This window comes from Megascapheus bottae, chromosome 25 (genome assembly GCF_031878675.1).
Source record: "Megascapheus bottae isolate mThoBot1 chromosome 25, mThoBot2.hap1, whole genome shotgun sequence".
NCBI classification, from domain to species: Eukaryota; Metazoa; Chordata; class Mammalia; order Rodentia; family Geomyidae; genus Megascapheus; species Megascapheus bottae.
The window spans coordinates 5818602-5844468 of NC_143533.1; the positions used below are offsets into that span (position 1 = coordinate 5818602).

General features: G+C 43.4%; 1 protein-coding gene across 7 annotated transcripts; it reads right to left on the reverse strand.

Annotated features, from left to right (window-relative positions):
* Positions 1 to 161: 161 nt before the first annotated feature.
* On the reverse strand, positions 162 to 24795 carry Ccp110 (centriolar coiled-coil protein 110). Of its 7 annotated transcripts, none has more exons than XM_090358097.1 (18): positions 24660 to 24795; positions 23086 to 23180; positions 22322 to 22384; positions 20811 to 20958; positions 19765 to 19893; positions 14941 to 16570; positions 12457 to 12578; positions 11370 to 11544; positions 10718 to 10857; positions 9913 to 10029; positions 7949 to 8050; positions 7495 to 7611; positions 6664 to 6737; positions 5836 to 5898; positions 4801 to 4860; positions 4272 to 4357; positions 3375 to 3436; positions 162 to 2016 (listed from the first exon to the last, which is right to left on the reverse strand). In XM_090358097.1, exons 3-18 carry the CDS (start codon positions 22327 to 22329, stop codon positions 1924 to 1926), a joined length of 3126 nt encoding a protein of 1041 aa, XP_090214223.1. In that variant the 5' UTR covers positions 22330 to 22384; positions 23086 to 23180; positions 24660 to 24795; the 3' UTR covers positions 162 to 1923. The 7 variants fall into 7 exon arrangements, with proteins under 7 accessions (XP_090214223.1, XP_090214222.1, XP_090214224.1 ...); XM_090358096.1 differs by having other exon boundaries at positions 12457 to 12581; XM_090358098.1 differs by lacking the exon at positions 22322 to 22384 and having other exon boundaries at positions 12457 to 12581.
* Between the last annotated feature and the right edge of the window lie 1072 nt (positions 24796 to 25867).

Genomic DNA, 25867 nt, shown 5'->3' on the forward strand with positions numbered 1-25867 from the left:
GCCGTAAAGCGACCCGAGGCGCTGTCGTGCGCGCGGCCGGGCCTCGAGGGCGGGTCAGGACGGCTGGGCGGGGCTTGCTCGCTCGCGCCGCCGCGAGGCGGGGCGGCTCACTGTTCCTCCAGTCCCCTGGCTTTGGGAAACACAAAACACCAAACCAGAACTCCTTTAACGTGAAGTTTTATTTTTTGCCTTTGCCAAGAAGCAAAACTAGTGAAAAATCAAAGTATAAAAATAAATACATTTACATGAATGAACACTGCACTCAAAAGCAAAAATAACAAAAATAATGTATATAAATAAACTCCATCAAAAGCAAAAAAAAAGTGTCTGGCACTTTTAAAAGTTGTTTTATAAGAAGACATTAAAAAATGGTAAAACACACACTTTTATCTTCAGGACCACATTCCCGTTTCTTACCCTTAACTTAAGCTATTTGTTTTAACTAATTTGCATTACTATACCCAACACTTTTAATGTCTATTTTTACTAAAAAGATCTACTGAAAAAGCTGTAGCCTGAGTTCTCAAAATGATAAAGCATGGTTTATCACAATAAAACGAGATGGCTTGCTTATAAATTTAAAAATTAGTACTTTGGGCTTTTGACTGTTTTATAATTTCCAGGTTCACTCAGTCAAAAAATGACGAGCGCTAATAAAGAAACTCAGGTATACCCAAGGGTCACTTAGTGCTTCCTGACTATGGCTGGAGTCAAAGTGAGCTCTCAGGAGGAACAGAAATTAGAGCAAATACTCTGCATAGTCACATTCCTGAGGGGTGGTCTATGTAAATATATATATGTGTGTGTGTATATGTCTACATATATATATATATATATATATATGCTGTATTGTCAAAATACCAGCACTTCTCTAAACCTCAAGGTAACAGTATTGAACAGGCCCAGTCCCCATGTGAGGTGGGCAGCACAGAGCCCTTTTTGGAAACTAAGGTAGTAGGGAGAGAATCTGTTAAAGGAAAGCATGTTTGCTTGGAAACATTTGCTGGGCAATGGGTAGTTTGAGTGATAAACTCAGTCTATGTGTCAGGACCTTTCAGTGCAGGTGGACTAGGCAAGCTCACCCCACTGCTAAAATGGGAATTTAGGATTATGTAGCCCTTTGTGTCCCTAAATCCAGCATTTGAGAGAAAGCTGAGTGAGGGACATAAAATAGGCAGACCAGAGAAGCTCTGAGCTTCTAAGGAGCCCTGCATTCAGGAAGAGGGTGCATTGCTCTTCAAAAGACCCTCCTGTACAACCAATGCTCACAATGGTGGCACACACTCATTAACAAGAGCATGTGCTTTTGACCAAAGCTAATGCTTGTGTTTGCCTACAGTTATACCAAAGCTAAAACATCAAATTCCTAGTCTTCAAGTTTACAAACATTGGAAAACACTAATTTCCCTCTGACTAGAACAGTATCTAATTTGTGAATTCAGCAGTCAGTATGGAGGAATGCAACTTACCCAAAGTGGAGCTGTGACTCAAGTGTTGGAGTGCTAATCTTGAGCAAAAGAGTTCAGGGACAGTGGCCAGGCCCTGAGTTCAAGCCCAGGACCAGCATAAAACAACAACAACAACAAAAAAAAAAACTTGCATATGAATGCAATTTACCTTTCAGTGCTTGCTTACGATTTTCAGTGTTTTGTAAAAATAAATCCAAATGTCCTTTTTAAATTTACAAGAGGGTTCTCTGTAGACATCAGGGCACACAAAATGTACTTTTGTTTGTATAGGTCAAACACAGAGAAGAGACAGTTACTAAACACTAATCTGTCTCCATCCATACCGAATGTCAGAGGAAGTAGGCAGTGAGCCAGCACTTGCCAGATGGACCAAACTCTCAGGTGACTGTTGAGACCTCTGCTGTCACTTTGGCAGGGTCAGACAAAGTCTTAGACAGGAATATGACCTGGACAATCATCTTCCCCTACTTGTCACCCCAGTGAGTGCTGTCTTCTTAAATTGTCGCAACATTTGGCCGCTTTCTTTGGGTTTTTCCTGCATATACTCCTAGAAATAGAACACAATAGTCATTCTGTTAGCTGTTCCCCATGACACAGGCTAGTGAGTGCTTATGTTCCACTAGGCCGGGGGCCAAGGGTGGGTATTCTCTACAGTGACCCTGAGGTGACACCTGTCACCTTAAGAACAGAAACAAGCCTGAGTCTGACCTGGCTATGCCAGCATAAGACCTCTTTCCTGGACCAGCCCCATTACTTGCCTCCACACCACCTCACTCTGCTTTGCTGAGTGGCTTCTGAATTTCACTACATACAAATTCTAGACACACACAAAATAGTAAATGAGGTGATGTTTTAAAACTTATCACGTTACACTGAAATTCACACTGTGTAAATAATTTTCCATGCTGTGGCATTAATACTTAGAACTCTGTGTCCAGGGCCTGGAGTTTGGCCTAGTGGTTAAAGTGCTTGCCTAGCATGCATGAAGACCCGGGTTCGATTCCATGGTACCACATACATACAAAAAAGCCGGAAGTGGTGCTGAGGCTCAAGTGGTAGAGCTCTAGCCTTGAGAAAGTCCAAGGACAGTGCTCAAGCCCTGAGCTCAAGCCCAGGACCGGCAAAAAAAAAAAAAAAAAAAAAAGAACTCTGTGTCCATCCTTCTGTCCAGGATATAAAATTCCACCATCATTACAGAAGTCAGTTTCTAGAAGTCACTTAACCCAGACCTCAATCCCCACGTAGAACTGACCAAAGCTTTTTTAAAACCTAAACCTAGGACATTACTAATGGGGATAGGAAATAATTCTTTTTGAGAGCAAGCACTAACTTTTAAAGAGTTATGATTCAGTTCAGAATGCCAAATTCTTACTTTATGTATAAGAACAAAATTCTTCTTTCAGTGAACTAGTCATATGCTAGTGGTAGTCCAGAGAAAATCTTGTGTCCACACACACCAAATGGACAGTAACTCGGGGCCAGCCAGTAATGATGTGGTCACTGTGTCTCTCAGGCTCGCTGCACTGGTGGGCGGCAAGCCCATGATGCTGGCTACTACTCGACACAAGCCTGGGTGCTGCCTGCCCACGGGCTCATGCGTGACACATGGCAGAGGTGAAATGTAAAGAAGAGAGCATGGAGAGGCCACTGTGACAAATGATAACAAAAAAGACTGTGAATGAATTCCAAAATGACTTTCCAACCATCTAACACTGGGGAAAAAGAATCTGGAAATGTCTTAGCACATGGGGTATGGTCTCAGTTCTCAAACCAGCTCAAGAGCCAGCAGGATCCACAACATCCCATTTACAACAGCTTCAATGATGGTCACACACAGCAATTTCCACAAAGGACCTTGAATCACCCTCTCTGTGTGCAATGGCATGAATTTTAATCTCAACATACCTGTGAAAGGCCAACAGTGGCTTCAATGTCACTACCAATAGCGTGTCCCCTCTGAGCACCCTCTGGGTGAAAAAGACAGCATGTACGTTACACATGCTGCTTGCTCTCCAGCTTGGAGGTCACTTACTTACCTTACCCAAGCTCCAAATTTTGCCTAATTGGTTACTAATGGGAAGATCAGAATTAAAGGTTTAATCTTCATGTGGTCTGGTGATTGGTTTAGTGGCTTTTTACATGTTTAGAATTAAAGGTTTAATCTTCATGTGGTCTGGTGATTGGTTTAGTGGCTTTTTACATGTTTAGAAAGCAGTTTAGTTAAAGCATAGCATTTTCAAGGTACTTTTTAAATGGATCACATAATTCCCAGTAAGTTTATTCACAATGACTTAGCAAGACACCTAAAAATCATGGAAGCATTTGATTAGGAGCGGGCTGGGCTGGCACTATGGGGCCTCCTTGCCACCACAAGTGGATCTTAAATCTTCTCATGTAACCTTCAGTGGCCTCCAAGGAGGAAGAATAAGAGACTGCTAAGGCTATATACAGGACACAATGGCTGTGGCCCTGACTGTGGCTGTCAGGGAGACACACTACCTACAACCCACAGACCACTGGAGTCTAATTGCTTCCTCCTGTCTTAGAAAAGGCTTTCTTAGTTAAGCCTGGAGAATTCTAGGTTATTAAATAGTACTAAACATAATCATAATACAATGTTTTCCATAGAATTACCCCAGATGTTAATAGTGGGACTGGAGTTTCTGCCGTTTCTTGGTTACCATCAAACACTAACACAAAGGATCCGACAGGAATGCCTGGGGTGTGCCCGTATGGTGGCAAGGAGGGGTGCAGGTGGAGTGGGCTTCTGTGAGACAACTTTGGGAACTGGCTTCTACACACCTGCAACAGGCGCTCTGCTAGGCACTCTGCTCTGGGAAGGCTTCTGTCTATTTTGCACACCCCCCTTCACTGATGTCTTAGGGGTTCTAATTGAATATAAAAACGTTAATGAGTAACTCGCAATTAGAGTCTAAAGGTTCAAAGAAAGCCACCACCCCAAACAACATTTCCAAGTCTCATGCGTGCACATGAGAGAGTAATGCTTTGCTTCCGCATGCACACAGTAGGGAGAACCATACGTTGGTTCATGCTTTGGTGGAGAATCACTCTGGTAAAGCTAAACTTATCACATGAATTTTCTTAAATATTTAATGAGTAAAATGGTATGAAATGAAAAACAAAAACATGCCAATGGTATGCTAACATGGTATGATTAACTATGATGTGGTACCCCACAGTACAGCAAGAGGGCTATCTTTGAAGAGGAAGATCTGAAAACAGTTGTCCCCACTAGAGAACAAGAGGGTTATGGTTATTTCCCCAAAGCTAATCTTCACTGCTGTACATCCCTCGGGAGGGGCACTCTTACCCTTGTCTACTAAGCAGCCGGTGAACAGGTGCATTCTGTCCTTGACTTGGCTGGAGGACTCTGGTGAAAACATTAAGCAAATTAATCCAAAATATAATCCCCATGTTCCCCCTTTTCTTTCAACGATGAAAGATGATGCTGCTGAGGTTAGGAGCCATCTGTGCAAGGATACAGGCCAATGTAAGCAATGAGCACCTATATAGAGTTCGGGCATCTTAGGACTTATCAAGAAGATAACCCAAGGGGCCGGGAGTTTGGCCTAGTGGTAGAGTGCTTGCCTAGCATGCACGGAGACCCGGGTTCAATTCCTCAATACCACATACATAGAAAAAAGCCAGAAATGGTGCTGAGGCTCAAGTGGTAGAGAGCTCTAGCCTTGAGAAAGTCCAAGGACAGTGCTCAGACCCTGAGTTCAAGCCCAGGACTGGCAAAAAAAAAAAAAAAAAAAAAAAAAAAAAAGAAGATAATCTGAGTGCTCTTAGATCATTTACTTTTCCACATTACAAAAGCCAACTTTGCAAGCTTGAGGGGGGAAAAAAAATCTAACACATTTTAGGGCTGGGAATGTGGCTTAGTGTAGAGAGCTTGCCTAACACGCATGAAGCCCTGCGTTTGATTCCTCAGTACCACATACACAGAAAAAGCCAGAGGTGGCACTGTGACTCAAGGGATAGAGTGCAAGCTTTGTGTAAAATAAACTCAGGGACAGTGCCCAGGCCTTGACTTCAAGCCCCAGGACTGGAAAAAAAAAAAAAAAAAAAAAGCACCTCTAACATATTTTAGAATAGAAATAAGCCAGCAATATTAAGCTAGCTTTCAAAAGTACCAAGCCCCCACAACCTCCTCCCACCCCCAAAAGTTCAGGCTGGACTCTCAAGACTTATTGGAAATAGCACAGAAGGCTCAAGGCCAGCAACAGCACCAGGTCATCACCAATATCCACAATATGCCTAAATTTCTACTACTCAGCAAGTCCAACTGACAGAAAGTAGAACAAATATAAGGCCTCTCACTAAGGTGAAGTGATTTTCTCACCTCGTTTCAGACGGATTTTGTTTAAGCAGAAATCTCCTGTTTGGCATTCCCATTTCAGCAGCCCTGACACAAATAAAACAAGGACATAAATTATGTGTTCAGAGAATGAATAAATATATTTACAAACATGATATGGGGCAACAGATTTAATCATTGCTCAAAGTTGGGTGTACAAGGGAAAGACCTGCTCTAAATGTATCCATGACTGCTTTAACAGCTATTGGGGAACACCTCCTACTCAGGTTTTTCCCCAGAAAATTTTCAGGGTATCAGAAGAACACGTTTAAATGATATACAAATCAAGTACTGAAGGATTAATTGACATTTTTCTTTCTTTTTTCCCCCACTTTTGTCAGTCATGGAGCTTGAACTGGGGCCTGGGCACTGTTCTTCAGCTCTTCTGCTCAAGATTAGCACTCTTCAACTTTGAGCCACAGCTCTACTTCCAGTTTTCTGGTCATTAATTGGAAATAAGATTTTCACAAATTCTTGTGCAGGCTAGCTTTGAACCACAATCCTCAGATCTCAATCTCCTGAGCAGCTAGGATCACAGGCATGAACCACCAGCACTTGGCAAGATTAACTGATTTTAAGACTGCTTGATTGGCACCAATTAAAGAGCTGACTTGTTGACGTATCAAGTAACTGATTCATTTATTAAAAGAGAAAACCCAACCTTATCACAGATTTTAATGAATCTCTCTATATTATAAAAGGAATTTGTATCACCTGACTGCAGAAAAATTACCTGTTTAGCTTTCTTTTGAATACACAAACAGACCAACAGACCACTCAAGGTTGTTGGTGAGATGATATAGCAAAACTTACTTCATGAACTTCTTCCGGTCCAGAGACTTCTGTGTTGCAGCTGAAAGAGCCACACGGGGACTTTTCATCTTGTCCTTCAAAGAAAGAAAGAGAGGGAGGGAAGGAGATGGAGGGAGGGAGGGAAAGAGAGGGGGAGGAGAGGGAGGGAGGGAGGGAGGGAGAGGGAGAGAGAGAGGGGGAGAGGGGGAGAGGGAGAGAGGGAGGGAGGGGGAGGGAGGGAGGGAGGGAGAGAGAGAGAGAGAGAGAGAGAGAGAGAGAGAGAGAGAGAGAGAGAGAGAGAGAGAGAGAGCTCACAGTGAGTCACCACTAAAACAAAGCCCCGCCACCCAATGCAGCCACCCAATGCAGCACAGTCCAAACTGCAGTGTGGCATTTTAACTTTACTGACCTTTCCTTGACAACAAAAATGGTCTGATTCAGAATATTAAATATTTTAAATTATTTTTCCCAGTCATGTTGAGATCACTGACAGATCCACAGACCACCGTGACATATAGTATTTCAAATTAACCTATAGCCTATTTTCTTTGAAAAAGGCCAAATCCATACAGCAGGGACAAGGAAACTCCAGCAGGAGTTTTCCATATGCCACCTGCACACCATTTTAAAGGCTACAACTCCAAAGACAGTCACAAAACCAGGAGGAATTATCTCACTCTGCAAGTCTTTCTCATGTACCTAGAGATTTCAATATTGTTAGTGAGCCTGGGAACTATTTGGATCAGGAACTGTCCAAAGAGGACTAAGGTTCACAGAACTGAATGAACACCGAACGTGGCATTGATCACTGTACACCCAGAAGCACCTCTCATCCAGAAACCACACACTTACCATCTGTCGGAGCATCTTCTCCTTGCGGGCCTCTCGGTCATGATAGAGAATAGACATTCTTTCAGCCGCGTCCATTACAAAGAATATGTCATGAATACCATACAGGGCAGCTCGCAACTGGGTGAAAAAGAACAGAGTGCAGTCTGTGGCTCAAAGATAGGAACACTAGGTGTACCATGCACATTTCTTTCATTCAGAGAAAAGGGTAGCCGGGATTTGACCTAGTGGCAGAGTGCTACCCTTGAGGAAAAAGCCCAAGGAAGGAAGAAAGAAAAGAAGGAAAGAAAGGAAGGAAGGAAGGAAGAAGGACGGAAGGAAGGAAGGAAGGAAGGAAAGTTTTCACTGAGACCTATTTCCTCCTATTAAATGAGGATTGAATATAATGTTTCCACTTCTGGATCTCTACTTATTTGGGAACTAATGCGCTGCCTCGGAAACAGGGCAGAGCCCTTACTTGTGCTGACACTCTCTCCTGGAGGGAGGCGTCCTGTGCTGAAACAATGCCCCGCTTTAATGGAGCTTCTGACTGGAAGCTTCTTATGAATTCCATGGTGTCCTGGAGGAAAAAAAAAAAAGTCCTTCACCAACACATGTCTAGAAAGATTTGTGATTCCCAGAGTATCTTCTTGTTCTTGGTCCAAAATTTCCAAAAAACACAAATAAAACTATTATATTACTAATACCAATTACATGTCAAGTATCATGTCCTTCAAAGCATGAAAAAGCACATTATCTGCTTCATCTACATATTATTTTTTTTAAGCATGAGTGACAGGCGCAGGCAGGGACTGTTGGGTCCTAGCCCCTGAGCCACAATGAACTTCCCCAACAGATACTGGAGCCCAGGCTGGCAGAGGGGCCTGTAGCAACATCAGACACCAAGGCTATTCGGAACAGGAAGGGCCTCCATGCCTCCTCTCTATACTGCTGCAAGCTGAGGCCCCTGGTGGGATGGCTTCAGATTACAGGGCTCACTGGAACACTGCACCATGAGTTTCCATGCAGTGTTCAGGAACCCAAAGGCCTGCTTTCGAGGACTATGGAGCCATGAATGCAAAATTTGGAGAAGAACCTTGAGAACAGGCAAGCAGCTGAACATGTCACCCAGTTTGGATTAGCACCTAATGGTAGAGTGACACTGGAGGCAAGGTTCACATGTGGGTGTCGGGCCTTGTGTGCAGACCCTGCGGATGCAGATGCTCACAGATGAAGCATAGACACAGCTATGCTAGAGGGTGTCCCACATGACAGCAGAAGAAAGGAGAGAAGAGATACCATCATCTCAGATGCTGAGCAGCAGCTTATTATGGCCAGGTAGCGACAGGGCTGATATGAGGACAGGATGGAGACAGGCGCCATACCATCAGTCACTGGACACATAAGCTTGCACATGGTGACAGTGAGTGACTTCCGCTCTGAAGAGTGAAGAAGACCATGTGCCTTGTCCACTCTGGAGCAAACATTTAATCACCTGCCCCACATTTATGAAAAGAAGCTCTTCCATGAGACAAATTACTGAGGCAGCAAGTTGTCATGAGCAAAAGAAACTAGATGACCTTTGCTCACACAGGTGAATTAACACCACCTACTCAAAACCCCAATTCACATCATGCAGGCCTGTGCTTGTATTCCTGGCTGTGCTATACACACCTTCTCTAAACCACAGGGCCTGTGAACTGAGACACAGGAGTGGGCAGTGCAGGAAACTGAACAGGAATGAGGGGAAAGGTTACACCTGTTTGAGACATTAGGAAGCCCTCAGCCCTGAAAGGAAGCACAGTGATTTCAAGAAGAATTCTCACCTTGGTGAATTCTCCAGAGAGGTAAACAAGACTCCGTTACTAAACTAGGGCCCATATTAATGCTGGCATCCTCATGTAGCCCCCAAAGATGCCAGCCATACAGACAACTCTGGCCACGTGCTTCTGATGAGCTTTGCTCTTCATCCTCAGGGCCCCCAGTCTGCACTGGCTAGAGCTTAGGGTGGACCTCTCAAGTGCTCCTTGTGGGCTATGGGGGTCTGCAAGCACTTTCAGCCCACAGTGCTTTGTCTTTGGAGTATCTTAGACAGAAGTCTGTCTGTCTATCTATATCTATATATACATATGTATCACTGACTGATAACATTTTAAGACAAATGCTGTAATACTAGTCACCAGTCATTTCAAAATCAGTGGAGTGAGGCAGAAAGATCTTGAGTTCAGGGCCAGCCTGGGCTACATAGCAAGACCCTATCTCTAAAAACAAAAACAACAAAAAAGTAATGAGAAAAACAAAACTGAGTGAGCCCAACAATCACTTATAAAATTGCTGGTGTCACAGGGAGCAGAAAGTATCTGATCTAAATGCTAAACTAACATTAGCTCATCTGTTGATAGAGGATTGATGGAAACAGGTGGCAGTGAGACACATTCTTACTTTCACAGTCTGCCGAAGCTGCTTCAGCTTGTCCGTCTGCATCAGCCTTCGGGTAAGAAAGCCCTTTGCCACTGCAGTTATCTTGTTAAACTTGGCTTGGACTTCTGGACTAAAAACCTAGAAGAAATCAGACATGAGCATTTTTAAGAACCTGAGCATAGGCCAGGTGCTGGTGGCAAATCCGCCATTCTGAGAATCAAGGTTTGAACCTTGAGGTTGGAACCTCAAAGCCAACCTCGCAGTTAAGTCTATAAGATTTTCTGTTTGCTTGTTTTTTGTTTTGCAAGTCTTGGAGTTGAACTCAGGGCCTGGGCACCTTCCCTGAGCCTATTTTGCTCAAGGCTAGCACTACCACTTGAGCCACAGTGCCACTTATGCTTTTTCTGTATATGTGGTTCTAAGGACTCAAACACAGGGCTTCATGCATGCTAGGCAAGCACTCTACCACTAAGCCACATTCCCAGCCCCTGTAAGATTCTTATCTCCAATTACCTACCAGAAAACTGGAAGTGGAACTGTGGCTCAAAGTAATAGAATGCTAACATTGAGCAAAAACTGCTCAGGGACAGTGCCCAGGCCCCTAGTTCAAGCCCCACAACCAACAACAACAACAAAAAAGAAAGAACTTGAGTACCATGGGCCATCAACTGTTTTCCTTAATCTACTCTGTTCCTCTCTATGTGCTTGCTCTGTGTAGTTTCATCTGTAACCAAACCCTGCTATCTGATACTATGGCCTAAAACAATGAAGCCACTAAAAATAAGATCAAATGGTAAATAGCAAGCCATGCATCAAGTGTGCCCACCTGAGACCACCTAGCCTGGGTCCTTCCAAAAGGCCGTGTCATGGAGCGCTTGCTCATGCTGCTAGCTGATGAGCCCCAGAGGAAGAACGGTGCTTCGTTCGCAGAACCAATGCTGTACTGGAGGACAGAGTTGGTGAAACCTAGAAAAACACAGAATTTCACTGTCATCTAATTGGAAAACATGAAGCCTCCAAACATACCCTTGTGCCACTCATTAATAACCACATCTGCCTCTGAAACTGATCTTCATGCACACTTAAAATATTTACAGACACTAAGCTTGTGCACCAGATGGACCTATTGAGTACAAACAGCATGTCAAGATAACTGGCGCTGTGAAGATAAGCCCCTATGGGCACTGGGGAATTAGAGGAAATCCAAGAGCACCCAGGAGAGGTGGTGTGTTTTCATGGCACACACTGCCTGCCACACGAGTGAATGGCTGGCATGGTTTCCCTAGCTGAGGCACAGCTTCCTCGCCACCATCTGCCCCAGACCTTTGCTCACATTTCACTCTACTTCAGCCTCACTGGCTACTGGCCCACAGCAGCGGGAAGTTGACATAGAGGAGGCAGGCACAGTCCTGAGGGTGCCAGGGGAAACATCTTTCTGAAGAGTAATGTTTGCACAGGGAACAGGCTTAAGCACTCACCAGAGCTGCTTGGACCAGAAGTTCGGAATGAGTCCACTTGGGGCAGGACTGATTCTAGCAAGCCAGAGTCACTTCTCTTCCTCCACTCCAACTCTGCTGCAGCACTCAGGTTCAATTCCGAGACTTCTGCTGTAATGGCTTTCTCTTTTAACATTTTCTCCTGTTCTTCTATTTCCTGGAGATTAACCATTTACTTTAACATGCTACACAGCTCAAAAATACCTGAACTTAACAGAAAAGCTTTCTTCCCTCAAGTAAACTTATGAAAACCTAGATTTTTAAGCAGATGTCCTGTGACATTACTTTTGCAAAATCTGTATTTCAGCATCTACCTTTAGCAATATTAAAATTTCAGAATTAAAGATATAATAAAAAAGATGCAATGCAGTATCCTTTTAATAATACAATTACTTTTGGATAAAATTCTAAGGATTAAACATTTGATAATAAAAATAGCATCCTTAGCTGGGTGTCAGTAGCTTATTCCTGTCATCTTAGCTACTCAGGAGGCTGAGATCTGAAGTTCATGGTTCGAATCCAGTCCAGGCAGAAAAGTCCCTGTACTACACTTATCTCCAATTAACCACCAGAAAACTGGAAGTGGCACTGTGGCTCAAGTGATGGAGTACTACCCTTGAATACAACAAGGCTCAAAGACAGTGCCCAGGCCCTGAGTACAAGCTCTACAATCAATTAAAAATAAAAATAAAAAATACTACCCATAGTTAAATGCCAACGGCTCCACACCTATAATCCTAGCTACTCAGGAGGCTGCAATTAGATCTTAGTTCAAAGCCAGCCCATGCAGCAAAGTCCATGAGACATTAATTCCTAATTAATGACCAAAAAGTTCTATGGAACTATGGCTCAAATGGTCAAATGCCAGCCCTAAGTAGTTAAGCAAGAACAGGAGGCCCTGAGTTCAAGCCCCGATACTGGTACACTGGCACACGCTCACACTCACACACACACACACACACACACACACACACACACTTATAGATGAATCAAAATCAGCAATTCTCTTAGATTAAAACATACAGGGAAAAGAATTGTAAATATGCGCTCCTGTGCTCTGGCCCCTCACCTTCTGTAGTCTTTGCTGCTCCCGCTCCTGCTCGGCGATAAGTAGTGACAACTGCTGGGCATGCTGCTCTTCTAGTCTTTTCCGCATTTCTGCCAACATCTTACTTCTTAGGATCTCCTCACCTTCTAAAAAGAAACATGTCCCCTCAAATTCAGAAAACTCCCTCCAAATCATATCTGACATCCCACAGGACCTATTTGAGTTATACTTCTGGCCAGAGAAATCCTGGACCTGATCCAGTTAGGCCACCAGTGGGAGTCACATCCCACATGCCACTCTCCCTTCTCTCATGTGAATCAATAAGAGAAGATGTGTCTCCACAGCTTTCACTCACTCAGTCGGTTCCACCAGGAACTGGTGAAGCCAAGATGATGTGTCCAGGCAGACTCCAGCCTCATGGCTTCAAGAGGTAGATTCCACTAACATCCTCCAACATCTCTACTTTTACACCATGTTGGCTTTTTTGGGGGGTAGGGGGGCAGGGGACTGGGGCCTAAATTCAGCCTTGGCACTGTCCCTAAGTTTTGTCACTCAAAGCTGGCCCTCTACCACTTGAGCCATACATACCTCCTCTTCCAGCTTTTTGATAGTTAACTGGAATTAGGAGTGTCTAAGACTTTTCTGCCTAGGCTGGCTAGGAGATGCTCAGATCTCAGCCTCCTGAGTAGCCACAGTTACAGGCATAAGCCACCAGCACCCAGCTTTGTACTTTGTAGTTTTGCTTTAAATTTTAAATGGTACTTTGATGGTTGAAAAGCTTTCTCATCTTGAGGTTCCAAAATAGACTGGCTTTTAAAATTTCAGCTATTTTGGTTCCAAAGAAAATTTTTTAGAGATGTCATCATGACTATGCATGCTGACAACACAGAAGGCAAGGCACCAGCCACACTGAAGTGCTGATGTACTGAGTATCTGTGTTGATGGATCCATCCGAGATGTGCTCTCTAAATAATGATTTTATTGAAGATGAGTGTACAGTGGGAGAGCATCCAGCTGCAAGAGGTTTCCTATAATATAATTTGTTCCTAAAGACATTTTATTCACCCTGCCACTGTAGTTCTTCCTAGGTCAAAGATCTAGAACCTTCAGCAAAAAAGAAAAACACCCTCAGGTTCCATTACTCCACTGTCCAGGGTCCTTAGGTACTGTCTCAAGAGCTCAGTTAGTGAAGGGTACACAGAGCTGTGGGCAGCCATAAACACTGCACTAACTTTTCACCTCCTTGGCAAAGCCCTACGTCACCTTGCATGCTGGTCAAAGCAGTGCCAGAACCATCAAGCTGGCAGCTTCTCATACTCACTGAGGCAGCTTTGGGCTGTCTACTTGGAGGATTCAAGTTGGTGCCCCAATTATCAACTTTTCTTAGTTCTCCTAAAAGAGGTTTAAAGCATTCTGTCTTAACCTTATCTTTTCTGTAAGTGCTAAGAACTTAATTTACTTCATCTCTGCCTTCCATATCAGGAATGAAGTATGAGCCATGACAAAGCTGTTCATGGAAAACTGAATGCAAAAGAAAGAAATGTGAAATCAAGAAAGTTCTTTTTTTTTTTTTTATGGTGGGTGGTGGGGCCTTAACTCTGGGCCTGGGCATTGTCCCTGAGCTCTTCAGCTCAAGGCTAACAGTCTACCACTTGAGCCACAGCACTACTTCCAGTTTTCTGGTGGTTAATTGGAGGTAAGAGTCTCAGACTTTTGTGCCTGGTCTGGCTTTAAATCACAATCCTCAGATCTCAGCTTCCCGAGTAGCTAGGATTACAGGCGTAAGCCACTGGTGCCTGGTTAAGAAAAAACTATTCTTCAGCATTATCTGTAGCATTTCCTCTAAGTGGTCACCAAAGCGCAAACAATAGAAAGACCTCAATATAAGCCTAAGAGCAAACAGGCAAAAACATTAGAAATCATAGACCAAGGAAAGATGTCACAGCAATACAGTATACAAGAACTGTTTTTCTTAGGCATTAATATTTTCTGTAATTCCAGTGGACTATGAAAGTTTTACCATTTAAATAAGAAAACTTGTCAAGTGGGGCTGGGAATGTGGCCTAATGGTAGAGTGCTTGCCTTGCATGCATGCCCTGGGTTCGATTCCTCAGTCTACATAAACATAAAAAGCTGGAAATACCACTGTGATTCAAATGGTAGAACGATAGCCTTGAGCAAAAAGAAGCTCAGGGACAATGCCCAGACCTTGAGTTCAGGCCCCAGGGCAAGGAAGGAAGGAAGGAAGGAAGGAAGGGAGGGAGGGGAGGGAGGGAGGAGGAGGAGGAGAAAAGAGAGAGAGAGAGAGAGAAAGGAAGGACGTACGTACGGACGTACGGACGTATGTCAATAAATTGTAACTTTTTAATGCATTCTAGTTAAATGAAATTAAGCACTCTTATGAGCAGAGGAAGACAACTATTTTTACTTTGCCAAATGCCAATTAGAAGTATTCAGGAAAGTTATCACTTCCTTGAAAGGTTTTATACATGTCCCTTTTCTTACCTTTGGTGCTAGTATCTAACGTTTTGTTCTTGTTAATATAGACAGGTCCCCTGGGGTATCTTTTTTCTGGTAAATGTTGCCTTTCCTGCTCAACCATTCCAGTTGTTACTACATAATGGCAGTTTTCCTTTTGCAAACTTTCAATATCCAAATCAAGTCTCCGAATAACTTTTTCAAAACTGTTTTCCAAAAGTTGTTCATCTCCACAGGATACTGTAGGTATGGCCACCTGCTGCTGGGAACTCTGGGTCTGCATCAGTAAGGGAGAAGGGTGTTTCACGTCGTAAGACTTATTCAATTCCATCTGTGTATTCCAGCCCTTCTCTGGCATGCCAGCTGGCTTGAGACCACTTCCAGCTCCTAAACTGTGACTTCCTAGGCACTGACTGGTGGCACAGGGCCCAGGTACCTCAGACACTGCGGTACAGGAACTATGCACTCTGCATGCCCCACCCTCACTAGATGGCTTCTGACCTTCTGCAGCAGCAAGCCCAGGAGTAACTCTGTCTTCTAACTGATTTCCTAGGGTCGGACTTAGCTGACTCAATTTACTCTCAGCCAGCTCCTCTGTAGCTTCAGATGCAATCTTGTTGACATAAACCTTACTTGAACATACCCCTGCCACATCAGTCGGTAACTTTGGCACAGTTTCAGGTCCCATTCTTTTGTCATCTGTGGCTGGAGCAACTATGTCCAATGCTTGCTCTTTGCCCTTTGGGCTCAATTCACAGGCATTTATTGGGTTATTGATAAGAATGTGACATGCTGATGATGGCCTAGAACGCCGCCGATGCATTTTAGGACTCATACTTGGCTCTGGACTAGGTAATTTGGCATATGAACCTGTAAGACTTCTGATGACATTGCTTTCAGTAACGAAAGTGGGCCTGACTTTAACATCACACTCGGGATCCAGAAGAGAAGGATGGCCAGGTCGGGCAGGCGCATCTCCTTTAGAAAAGCCAGCTAAGGCAGAGCTGCTCAGGCTGCTTGCTGGAGAAGAAGCACCTTGGAGAAGAACGTTAGACTTATTAAGGCTTGGTTTGTCAGGAATGAAGGAGCCACAGTGCTTGCCGGCTGGTGGGGCTTTGTCCTTCACGCAGTCACTGGCTGTCGCAGCATCATTCTCCTTGTCTGAATGACTCTCGCTGATGCTCCTCCTAGCACTGCTCCTCAGGCTGCGCCGGCACTCCCCCCTCTCGAGAAATTCCTTTGATTTTTTCATCAAGTTCTGTAGACTCATGACGTAGGGATCTGGAGTGGTGACTTCTGCCAAAAGCAAGGGATCTTGCTCTTCCCTTGTTGCAAAGAGGCCATCAGGAATGAGAGTGTCCTGGAGAGGTGTTGAGGGGGTCTTTGGAGAAGCCTCATTTTCTGCAGGGCCAATATCTGAAGTATCACACAGCTTCAGAGAATTAACTTCTTCTGCAACTTCAGCTAAGTCTATCCTGTTAGGTTTACACTGGTCTCCAGCATCCACCGGCAAGCTTCCAGGTATGTTTTCAAGCTCTGCTAATGTAGAATGTTCAGTAGGCCTGGGCAAGCTATTTGGAAAGGCAGCAGGAATATTCAAGTCTTTGACTTCAGTCTCCCAATCATCAAAGTCACTGACATTAGGTGCTTTTCTAACCTGAAAAAGACATTAAAAATTAGTATTTGTGCCAGGCGCAGTGGCTCAAGCCTATAATCCTAGCTACTCAAGAGGCTGAGATCTGAGGATCAAGGTTCAAAGCCAGCCCAGGCACAAAAGGACAAGAGACTCTTATCTCTAATTAACCTCTAAAAACCAGCAAGTGGGGGCTTTGCTCAAAGGTAGGACAGACACTTTGAGCTAAATAGCTCAGGGACAATGCCCAGGCCCAGCTGTAGGGTGGTAGCCTTGAGCTGAAGAGTTCAGGGACAGTGCCCAGGCCAAGTTCAGCCCCATGAGCCCCCCCCCTGCAAAAAAATTAGTATTTGTCCACTGTACAAAAAGTCTCTGATTTCACTGTTTTTATTAAATAAAATGGAAATTGAAGTTTCAGAGTTTTGACATTTCAAAACGCAAAGGTGAACTATTTTCACATTATAACCATGAAGATCAAATTTCTTTGAAAATAACTATTGATTATCCAGCCTTTTTATTGAAGGAGAAAAAAGGAGCTGTCAAATCCAATATAAATTCGGAAACTCACACATGAGAGAATAAATAAATATATATATATTTATATTTAAATGTACATTTGGCCTCAGAATTACAATATTTGCCTTAACTCTTTTCTGAGTCATTATTAATATTATTAACTATATTCTTCCTAGCACAATATCAGCTAAGGAAAATAACATATGCAATAAATACCAAAGAAGTAAATGCCTTATATAAATGATTCCCTCTTCAACAAAGACAAATTTATTTAGAATACAGATTAAACAGAAAATAATTTTGTAGTATGATTCCTGCCTCCACCTGCTCATGCCAAAGTTTCAAGAAAAATCTCTAAAATAAGGCAAATCTGTAGTAAATAATAATTCATACAGCTGGGCACCAATGGCTCACACCTATAATCTTAACTACGCAAGAGAATGAGATCTGAGGATTAAGGATCAAAATTACTTAGGGAGATAAATCTGAGACACTCTTATCTCCAATTAGCCAGCAAAATGCTGAAAGTGAAGATGTGGCAAGTGGTAGAGTGCCAACTTTGAGTGAAAAAAACAGGCAAGAACAAAGTCCCTGAGTTCAAGCCTCAGTACCACATAAATAAATAAATAAATAAATAAATAAATAAATGAATGAATGAATGAGCGTTCATACAGGCATATATTAAACTGGCAGAAATCATTACAGAATTGTCCTGTGAGGACAGCATTCATACTCTTGAATAATATAAGATTTGGGGTTGTTTTGTACGTGCTTGTGTTTTTCCTAGTCCATATGGCCTCCTGTGTCACGTTACAAATCCCACAAGCACAGTGGTCTCCAAGTATTACAGTGAGCAGCATCAGGTGTACTGAGTCACCACTCAGGACCAAGGCACAGCAAAGAGGGATGGTATTCACCAGACTACAAACCTGCTCAGCGGTGTGGCAACAATATGGCTCACATTTCCCATTTGTCATATTCAGCAGATGTTTTTGTACACAACGAAAGTGAGCCTTTGGTTAGACAAGTTCAATTTTGAAAAATAATCTATCATTGATTTCTAGGTAAATCCCCGACCTTTGAGGTCTATGTGTACTATATAAATGTCTCAGTACAGTGGTCTTTTTTAAACAGAAAGTATTTGGAGTCAATGATCTTATCACTATACTTTATTAGCTGTATAACTGCTATCTTTCTCAAAAGATCAAAAAAAATGTGCCACTGTCTGCAAATGGAGGAAATATCTAGTAAGCAAAAAAACCTATCTTTTTATTAAATTTATACATTATACTTTTCAGTTTAATATGGCAAGCCATAATAGTCTGTAATTTCTACTGCCTATACTCACACAACACATGGAGGTAAAGGGTTGCTTAAGGGTCATAAACACCTGTCACCTGGTAGAAATCACAAAGACATACAAATCCCCAAGATTGTGGCAAAAAAGTAGCCAGCAATAGTGTGATGTGTGGCAAAAACGATATGTTCAACAGAACTCATTTGTTATCTTTTTAGCACAAAATGACCCAGGCCTTAAAACAAATTGTACAAATTTAAATAAAAATTGTTGTAAAATGGAGGGACAAAAAACGAACAAATGCAACAGTGGTACTCAGTAGACACTATGCACTATGTTGAAAATGAACTATACTGGGCTGAGAGCCTAGTGATAGAGTGTTTGCCTAGCAAGCATGAAGCCTTAGCTTTGATTCCTTGGTATCACATATACAGAAAGGGCTAGAAGTGAAGCTGTGGCTCAAGTGGTAGAGTGTTGGCCTTGAGAAAGCCCAAGGACAGTGCCCAGGCCCTGAGTTCAAGCCCCAGGACTGGCAAAAACAAAAACAAAAAACTATACAACTTGTGGCTAGGGATGGGAGGAAAAACTGGGGGAAAGTGAGGGGAGGAATGACATTGTCCAAAAAGAAATCTACTCATTACCTGACTTACATGACTGTAACCCCCCTGTATACCATCTTTATAATAATAAGCAATTAAAAATAATTGTAAAATTTGTAGATATGCTGTTTAAATGATTCCAATTTAGACTAAGAATGTAAGCAGGCAATTCTATTTACTCTAAATTGTAATTTGCATAGCTAAGCAGAATTTTCACGGGGTGGGGGGGAGGGAAAGGGAGGGGCTGAGAGGGTGGCCCAGTGGTAGAGTGCTTGCTTTGCATGCACAAAGACCTGGGTTCGCAATTCCTCAGTACCACAAACACAGAAAAAGCCAGAAGTAGTGCTGTGGCTCAAGTGGTAGAGCCTTGAAAAAGCCCAAGAATAGTGCTGAGACCCTCAGTTCAAGTCCCAACACTGGCAGAGAGAGAGAGAACAGCTGCTATTTACTTTGTCAAAGAAAGAGAAGGTCATTTAGTCGATAATCTGATGTAGTCAGAGTTTACTACAATGACCAATTCTATCATTTTGCCACTGAAAATTCAACACTTTTAGAGTCATAAGACAGACAATGAGCAATTATATGAAGTGTGTAGCTCCACTGTCTAAGTACCCTCTGATTCAAGTACCGAGGATCACCCACAAATAATTGAATTCTCTAGAGTAATTAAAACGGAATGCCACAAATTATAAAGCTTCCCAAAGGTAACAGTTAAGCATCTCAGTAATTAGTGAAGTAAAAATAGTTTCGAAAATTATCACGCATACTTTAGGTTTTATTTCAAACCCAAAGTTTGGATTACACACCTGAACATTTTCAAGAATCTCCTGAACACGAGTCAGTAAAGCTTTCTTCCTATTAACCTGCCTTCTTGCTTCTCGATCAAGTGCTTTCTGTTTTTCTTCTTCTATTTCCTTTTTCTTCTCAAGGTTAAGCTGTAAGACACATAAATGTGTAATTATTTTTCCATGATAATAAAACATAAAAATCAGAAGCTTTTTTTTTTTTAAATTTTATCAGAATGACTGAATTCATGTGCAATAGGCAAAACTAATCTAGCAGAAGGAAATCTGACTAGTGGTCAGGTGGTTCCCGGCATGGAACATGGAAGACCCTGCTGTGATGAGAATATGGTGTATGTTACACAGGTGTGTACCACAGTACACTCAGGATCTGTGCACTTCACAGAGTACACATTATTCTCAATTGGAAATTAAAGGAGGAAAACATGTACACACACACACACACACACACACACACACACACGCTCACTTATCAAATGCTCTAAATTAGTTCTCTTAGGGATGGAGAAGTAGCTTAGTGGCTTAATGGTAGAGTTCTTGCCTAGTATATGCATGAAGCTCTAGGTTCAATTCCTCAGTACCACATAAACAGAAAAGGCCAGAAGTGGCACTGTAGCTCAAGTAGTAGAGTGTAGCTTTGAGCAAGAAAGCAAGGGGATAGAGCTCAGGCCTAGTACACGCCCCAGAACTGGCTGGCCTGTGAGTACACAACACACAACACAAATGGGGTAACTCATTTGTATTTTTCTAGCTATGAATAAACATTAGGCACTGTTCCATCTGCCTCTCGTGTTTTTTTGTTTGTTTATTTGTTTGCCAGTTATGGGGCTTGAGTTCAGGGCCTGAGCACTATCCTTGGACTTTTCTCAAGGCTACAGCTCTACCCTTGAGCCACAGCGGCATTTCCAGCTTTTTTCTATGTATGTGGTGCTGAGGAATCAAACCGGGTTTTTGTGCATGCCAGGCAAGCACTCTACCACTAGGCCAAACTCCTGGCCCTCCCATGGGTTTTTCTGTGAGTAGTTTGCTGTCAGAAGAGGGGACATTACCAGAGGAGAAAGCACAGCCACTCCATGGAAACGAATCAGAGAGACACTCTGGGACTGGACAGGCAGGAAGCTCTCTGTGGCCAGGGATGCTTCCTGTATTCTGGCAAGAGCCTTCTCACAGAACTCCTCATACTCCTCCATCTTCCCACTAAATAAAATTAAAATGTTACTTTTAATATGCTGACAAAAAAACAGATTTAAGGATTTGGTACATTGTATAGAGCACAAACTACTCCATAAACTCATAAACCCTGGGTAGCACCAGCCTTCCCACAGTGGTTGCAGTGATGGGGAGCTAATGAAGAGATAGAACACACCCCAACAGCAGCCAGATAGCACTAACTTCACATATCCAAGTGCTGTTGATAATTCTGCAATCTCTAAATGTAATTAGTTTAGAAAGCACTAAGAATTCAAGGAGAAACCTCCTGCAAGACAGCTTACTACCATTTTAGTCACTTCATATTATACAATTAGAATATTCTGCTTTAATAGAATATTCTATTTTATCTATTCTACACAAGAAAAACAGTATCAGGCTGGGAATGTAACTTAGTAGTAAAGTGCTTGCTTAGCACACATGAAGCCCTGGGTTCAATCCCTCAGTACCGCATAAACAGAGAAAGTCAAAAGTGATGCTGTGGCTCCAGTGGTAGAGTGCTAGCCTTGAGCAAAAAAAGCTCAGGAACCGTGCCCAAGCCCTGAGTTCAAGTCCCAGGAATGGCAAAAAAAAAAAAAAAAAAAAAAAAAAAGGAAGGAAGGAAGAAGGAAAGAAAGAAAACAGTATCACACAAAAATAGAAGTGCTTTTGCAACAAAACAGGGAGCACTTAAAAGAGACTATTGAATTTAAAAACTATTTTCCTAGAATGATGTTCAAAAGCCATTGCTTGTATATCTCAAGACTACGCTTTGGCTCTATAATCATTAACCCCCTCAGAGGTAGAAAACAGAAAACCTATTGGCTCTGAGATTCATTCTAATGTATGGTTGTTAAGATCCTTGAAAATAATCCAGTAATTTTAAAATGTCTGGGGAAATTTGATGGTAGCTATTAAAATCCCAGTTACCACAAGGATTAGCCACCACCTGCACTGTTGTTCAACAAGCACTGACTGCCCGTTCACACAGCAGTATGTATGCCAATGACTTTTAAATTGACAAGGAAAAAAAAACAAAAGAGACATTATCAGAGGCACAACAGCAGGGGACTGATAAACTGCACAAACAGAAAACCTAATGTAATAATGCTCACTTTTTATCTTCAAACAATTTACTACGTAACAAGAAAAAGACTGTGATATCCAATTCACATGGGAGATACCAAACATGGGACAGAATGTGCAACTGTCCTAGGCCTTTGAGTACATAAAATTTTACCTCAGTTATGTGTCAAGGACAAACAATAGTACAACGAGTGAGAAAGAAGAACATATTCAGAGCTATGGCTAGGTGGGGATAAAATGTTTTGCTATTTTTGGTAGTTTTAGGAATAACAGAACTTCTTCCTACCAGTCCATCAATTGTAATTATATCTATCTTCATTAGGCAAAAGGATTTCAACAAATTGATTCTCTGGCAAAAAAAAAAAAAGTAAAACATTTTCATGAATACCATCTTTTACTGGAGGTTTCTATTCTAGGTATCTCTTCTAGCTATATAATGATACCTTAACAACCAGAATATGTAGTAACTAAGATGTAAGAAAAATTTTAATAAACTTCTTTTGTTCTTGTGCTATAGTATGAATCCAACTCACCCTAGCGCATGCTAGGCCAACACTGTACCACTGAACTTTATCTCCAGAAGTCATTTTTTTTAACACAAACTATACATCGAACATTTTCGAAGAATGTATGTTGATTACTCGTATAAACAATATGTACTTTCTACAGCTATGCAAACCAAGCATGTAATATGATTGTAGAAATCTGGTGACTAAGAAAATAAGCTGTATTTGTAGCAATAGTTCCATTTTTCTCTTAACCTCATACTCACTTTCTTTAAATAGCACTTGGTGTTCTGTACTACACATGTCCAGGAATGGATTACTACAAACCATCTTACTGCACAGGGCAATACATTTAATTGGCCAAACTCAAGGCCACTATACTAGCAGCCTATGAAAAGGACCAAAGGATCTTGGTACAGACTTGATCTCCTTTATCCTCAATCTCTCAGCTCATATGTCTCACCCCCTTACATGTCCTTCCTAAATGAATCCTGCTCACTCACTAACACATTACCCCGATGCTTCCCAGATATCACTCACTTACCACTATCTGAAATTATCTTGTTTATTTCCTTGGGTTTTGTCTGTCTTCTTCCTCCATATGAACTGGTACTGTCTCAGCCGCACACAAATAGGCACCTGATGAAAGCATTAAATAAATGAATTTGCTCAAACAATAATATAAGCCAGGAGTGGAAAAAGGAAGACAATGCACCAGGCAGCAATGAGCGTAACAGAGAAGAATGGAGCTCAGAGGAGAGAAACGTCACAGACGAGAACATGGGACCTCTAAACCTAAAGGTAGCCATTCAAAGACAATAGTCCAGTGGCATGACTAAGCAAGAGGACTCTGTTTCTCACACCGCAATTATCACTGGAAGCAAGATGTGATTTTAAGGCAGCCTTGACTACAAGGCCATCCTAACCACAAATCTGCTTCCCATACTTTAGAGGCAGGCATTACTGGTCCACTTACATTAATAATGTCAGCTGTGGCAGGCTCAGACCTGTCTGAACTTTTCTAGTATACCTCAGGTAGGAAATGACCACCCCTGTCCTTGGCAAACCCGATGGGCTCATGATCCTCCCGGCTGTTTCCCTTTATTCAGTCTGCCGGGAATGGTCCACGTAATGCGGACTCAGATCTAGCTGCTGTTCCTTTTTTCTCTCTCTCTCTTTCTTTTTTTAATCCATCATTTCTCCCAAAGGCATCAACTTCTTGTAGAGGTGGTGAAGGGGGAAGGAGGAGCTTCCTCGAACTCAGGTCCAACCTAGCTGGTTTTCCACCCATTACACTCCAGGTACCAGCCCTGCACCTGTTTCCTCTACCTGTAAAGCCGGGTATCTCTCCCAAAGGGTATGGGGAGAAGCTGGGAAGCTGGGGGGGAAAGGGGGAAGATAACTCATTACACGAATGTCGGCGTGGCAGTTATCGTACAGGGGCGGGGCCCAGGTCCAGGGCATCAAGCCAGAGGAGCTGCTCTTGGGAAGAAGCTAGTGATGGCGATTTTCATCAGCTGCCTGTGAAGTTCTGGGAAGACGGACGATGGGTTCTTGCTTGGCTGACCCCAGACCCTTCCCGTCCTATGGATGGGATGCCGGTGCTGATGGGGGTCGGGGTGAGTGGTGGGGAGTGGGGGGTGGGAGGGAGGCGGGGGGGGGGGATGGGAGAGGAGGAGGAGGAGTATGGGGTGAGGAGGGGGAGAGAAAGGGATTGTGGGAGAGCATGGGTAAGGGTACGGTGTGGGGGGGAGCAGGGGTAGGATCCCGTCCGCCGTCTCGCCTCCCAGAATTCGTTCCCTTACCCCCCGGGCCCCGGCCGAAGTAAACAGCGCAGAGATGGCCAGCGCACCCCGGGGACGCCTCCCTCTCCCGCATCGCTGGAGGGAGAGGCAATATGGCCGCGTCTGCTCCCCACGAAAGGGGTCCGGCGCCCCCCTCCAGCTCCTCCAGGACAGGGCCCCGCGCTGCGAGGACCACCGCGGGGCGGGGGGACCGCAGCCAGGCGTCACCCCGCAGGCCGGCCGGCCGCTGCCGGGCACCGGCGCCCGCCTCCGAGGCCTGGGGCCGGGTCCCCTCCTCGGGCCCCTGTCAGCGCCTCTGCCCTCGACCACCAACCTGGTCAGCAGGCAAATGGTTCAGTTGGTTTTGACACCGCTCCACTGGGTCCGCCGCCTCCTTCTCCTCCGCCTCCCCGCCATAGCACGGGTTTCTGAGGCGGCAACGCGGGCTCCTGGCAACCGCCGCCGCCGCCGCCGCCGCCGCCGCCACTCGGACTCCACCCCTCCGGGCCGACACTTCCGGTATTGGCTGCGCGGGCAGTTGGAACAGTTGATCCATGATGCACTACAATCCCCAGAATGCACCGCGCGGCCGTGGTGGCGGAAGTGGTCCGTGGCGTGGGAGAGATGCATGCTGGGAAATGTAGTTTTCTCTGCGAGCCACTGCCTCTGTCCTGATCAATTACTGTATATACAATAAGGATGCTCCAAAGACACCAGAAATATTCCTTGAAGTAGCCTTTTTGCTTTTCTTATATGTTTAAAAACAAAATTTTCCTATGTAGTCTTTTAAAAATGCTTAACTTTCTTTTTTTGTTTTTGTTTTGCTGAGAAATTGTGACTCCTTACTTGGGCTCACAAATTGATTAAAGACAGAAATTCTTGACTGTCTCTGCCTCTATTTTGTACCTTAGTTCTAAAGTATTCACGTTGCAATCACCTAGGGCTCTAGAAAAACATCCCTAAGACTAGAGACTAAAACTACCCCTAAAGAACAAGAGAGTTTCCTCAGGAAAACCACCCACCAGTCAAAGATGAATTGTTTATCTTGACCAATTAAGGAAACCCCCTAACTATTCCAGGACCCATCCGAATATAAGTGCTGAAATAACAATAAACCAGGTCATTCCTTGGCCAGAAATGTTCAATGATTACATTATGCATCCCAGGGCTGGCAATGTGGCTTGGTGGTAGGTTGCTAACCTAGCATGTCTGAAGCCCTGAGTTCAATTCCTCAGTACTACATGAACAGAAAAAAATGTAAGGGGCACTGTGGCTCAAGTGGTAGAGTGCTAGCCTCGAGCAAAAGCAGCTCAAGACAGTGTCTAGTCCCTGAGTTAAAGCCCCAGGACTGGCAAAAGTGAAAATGAATAAACTAAACAAATTATGCATACCTCTTTCCCCTTACCCTGCCCCGAATTCTGACTTGTTTGTAAAACCTAACGCTCATATCTGGATCACTTCAGCAACTCAATTTATTGTGTTATTAAGGGTTTGTTCCTACCCTCACATTCTCTTTGAGAAAAAGTCTCTCTCTGCATCATA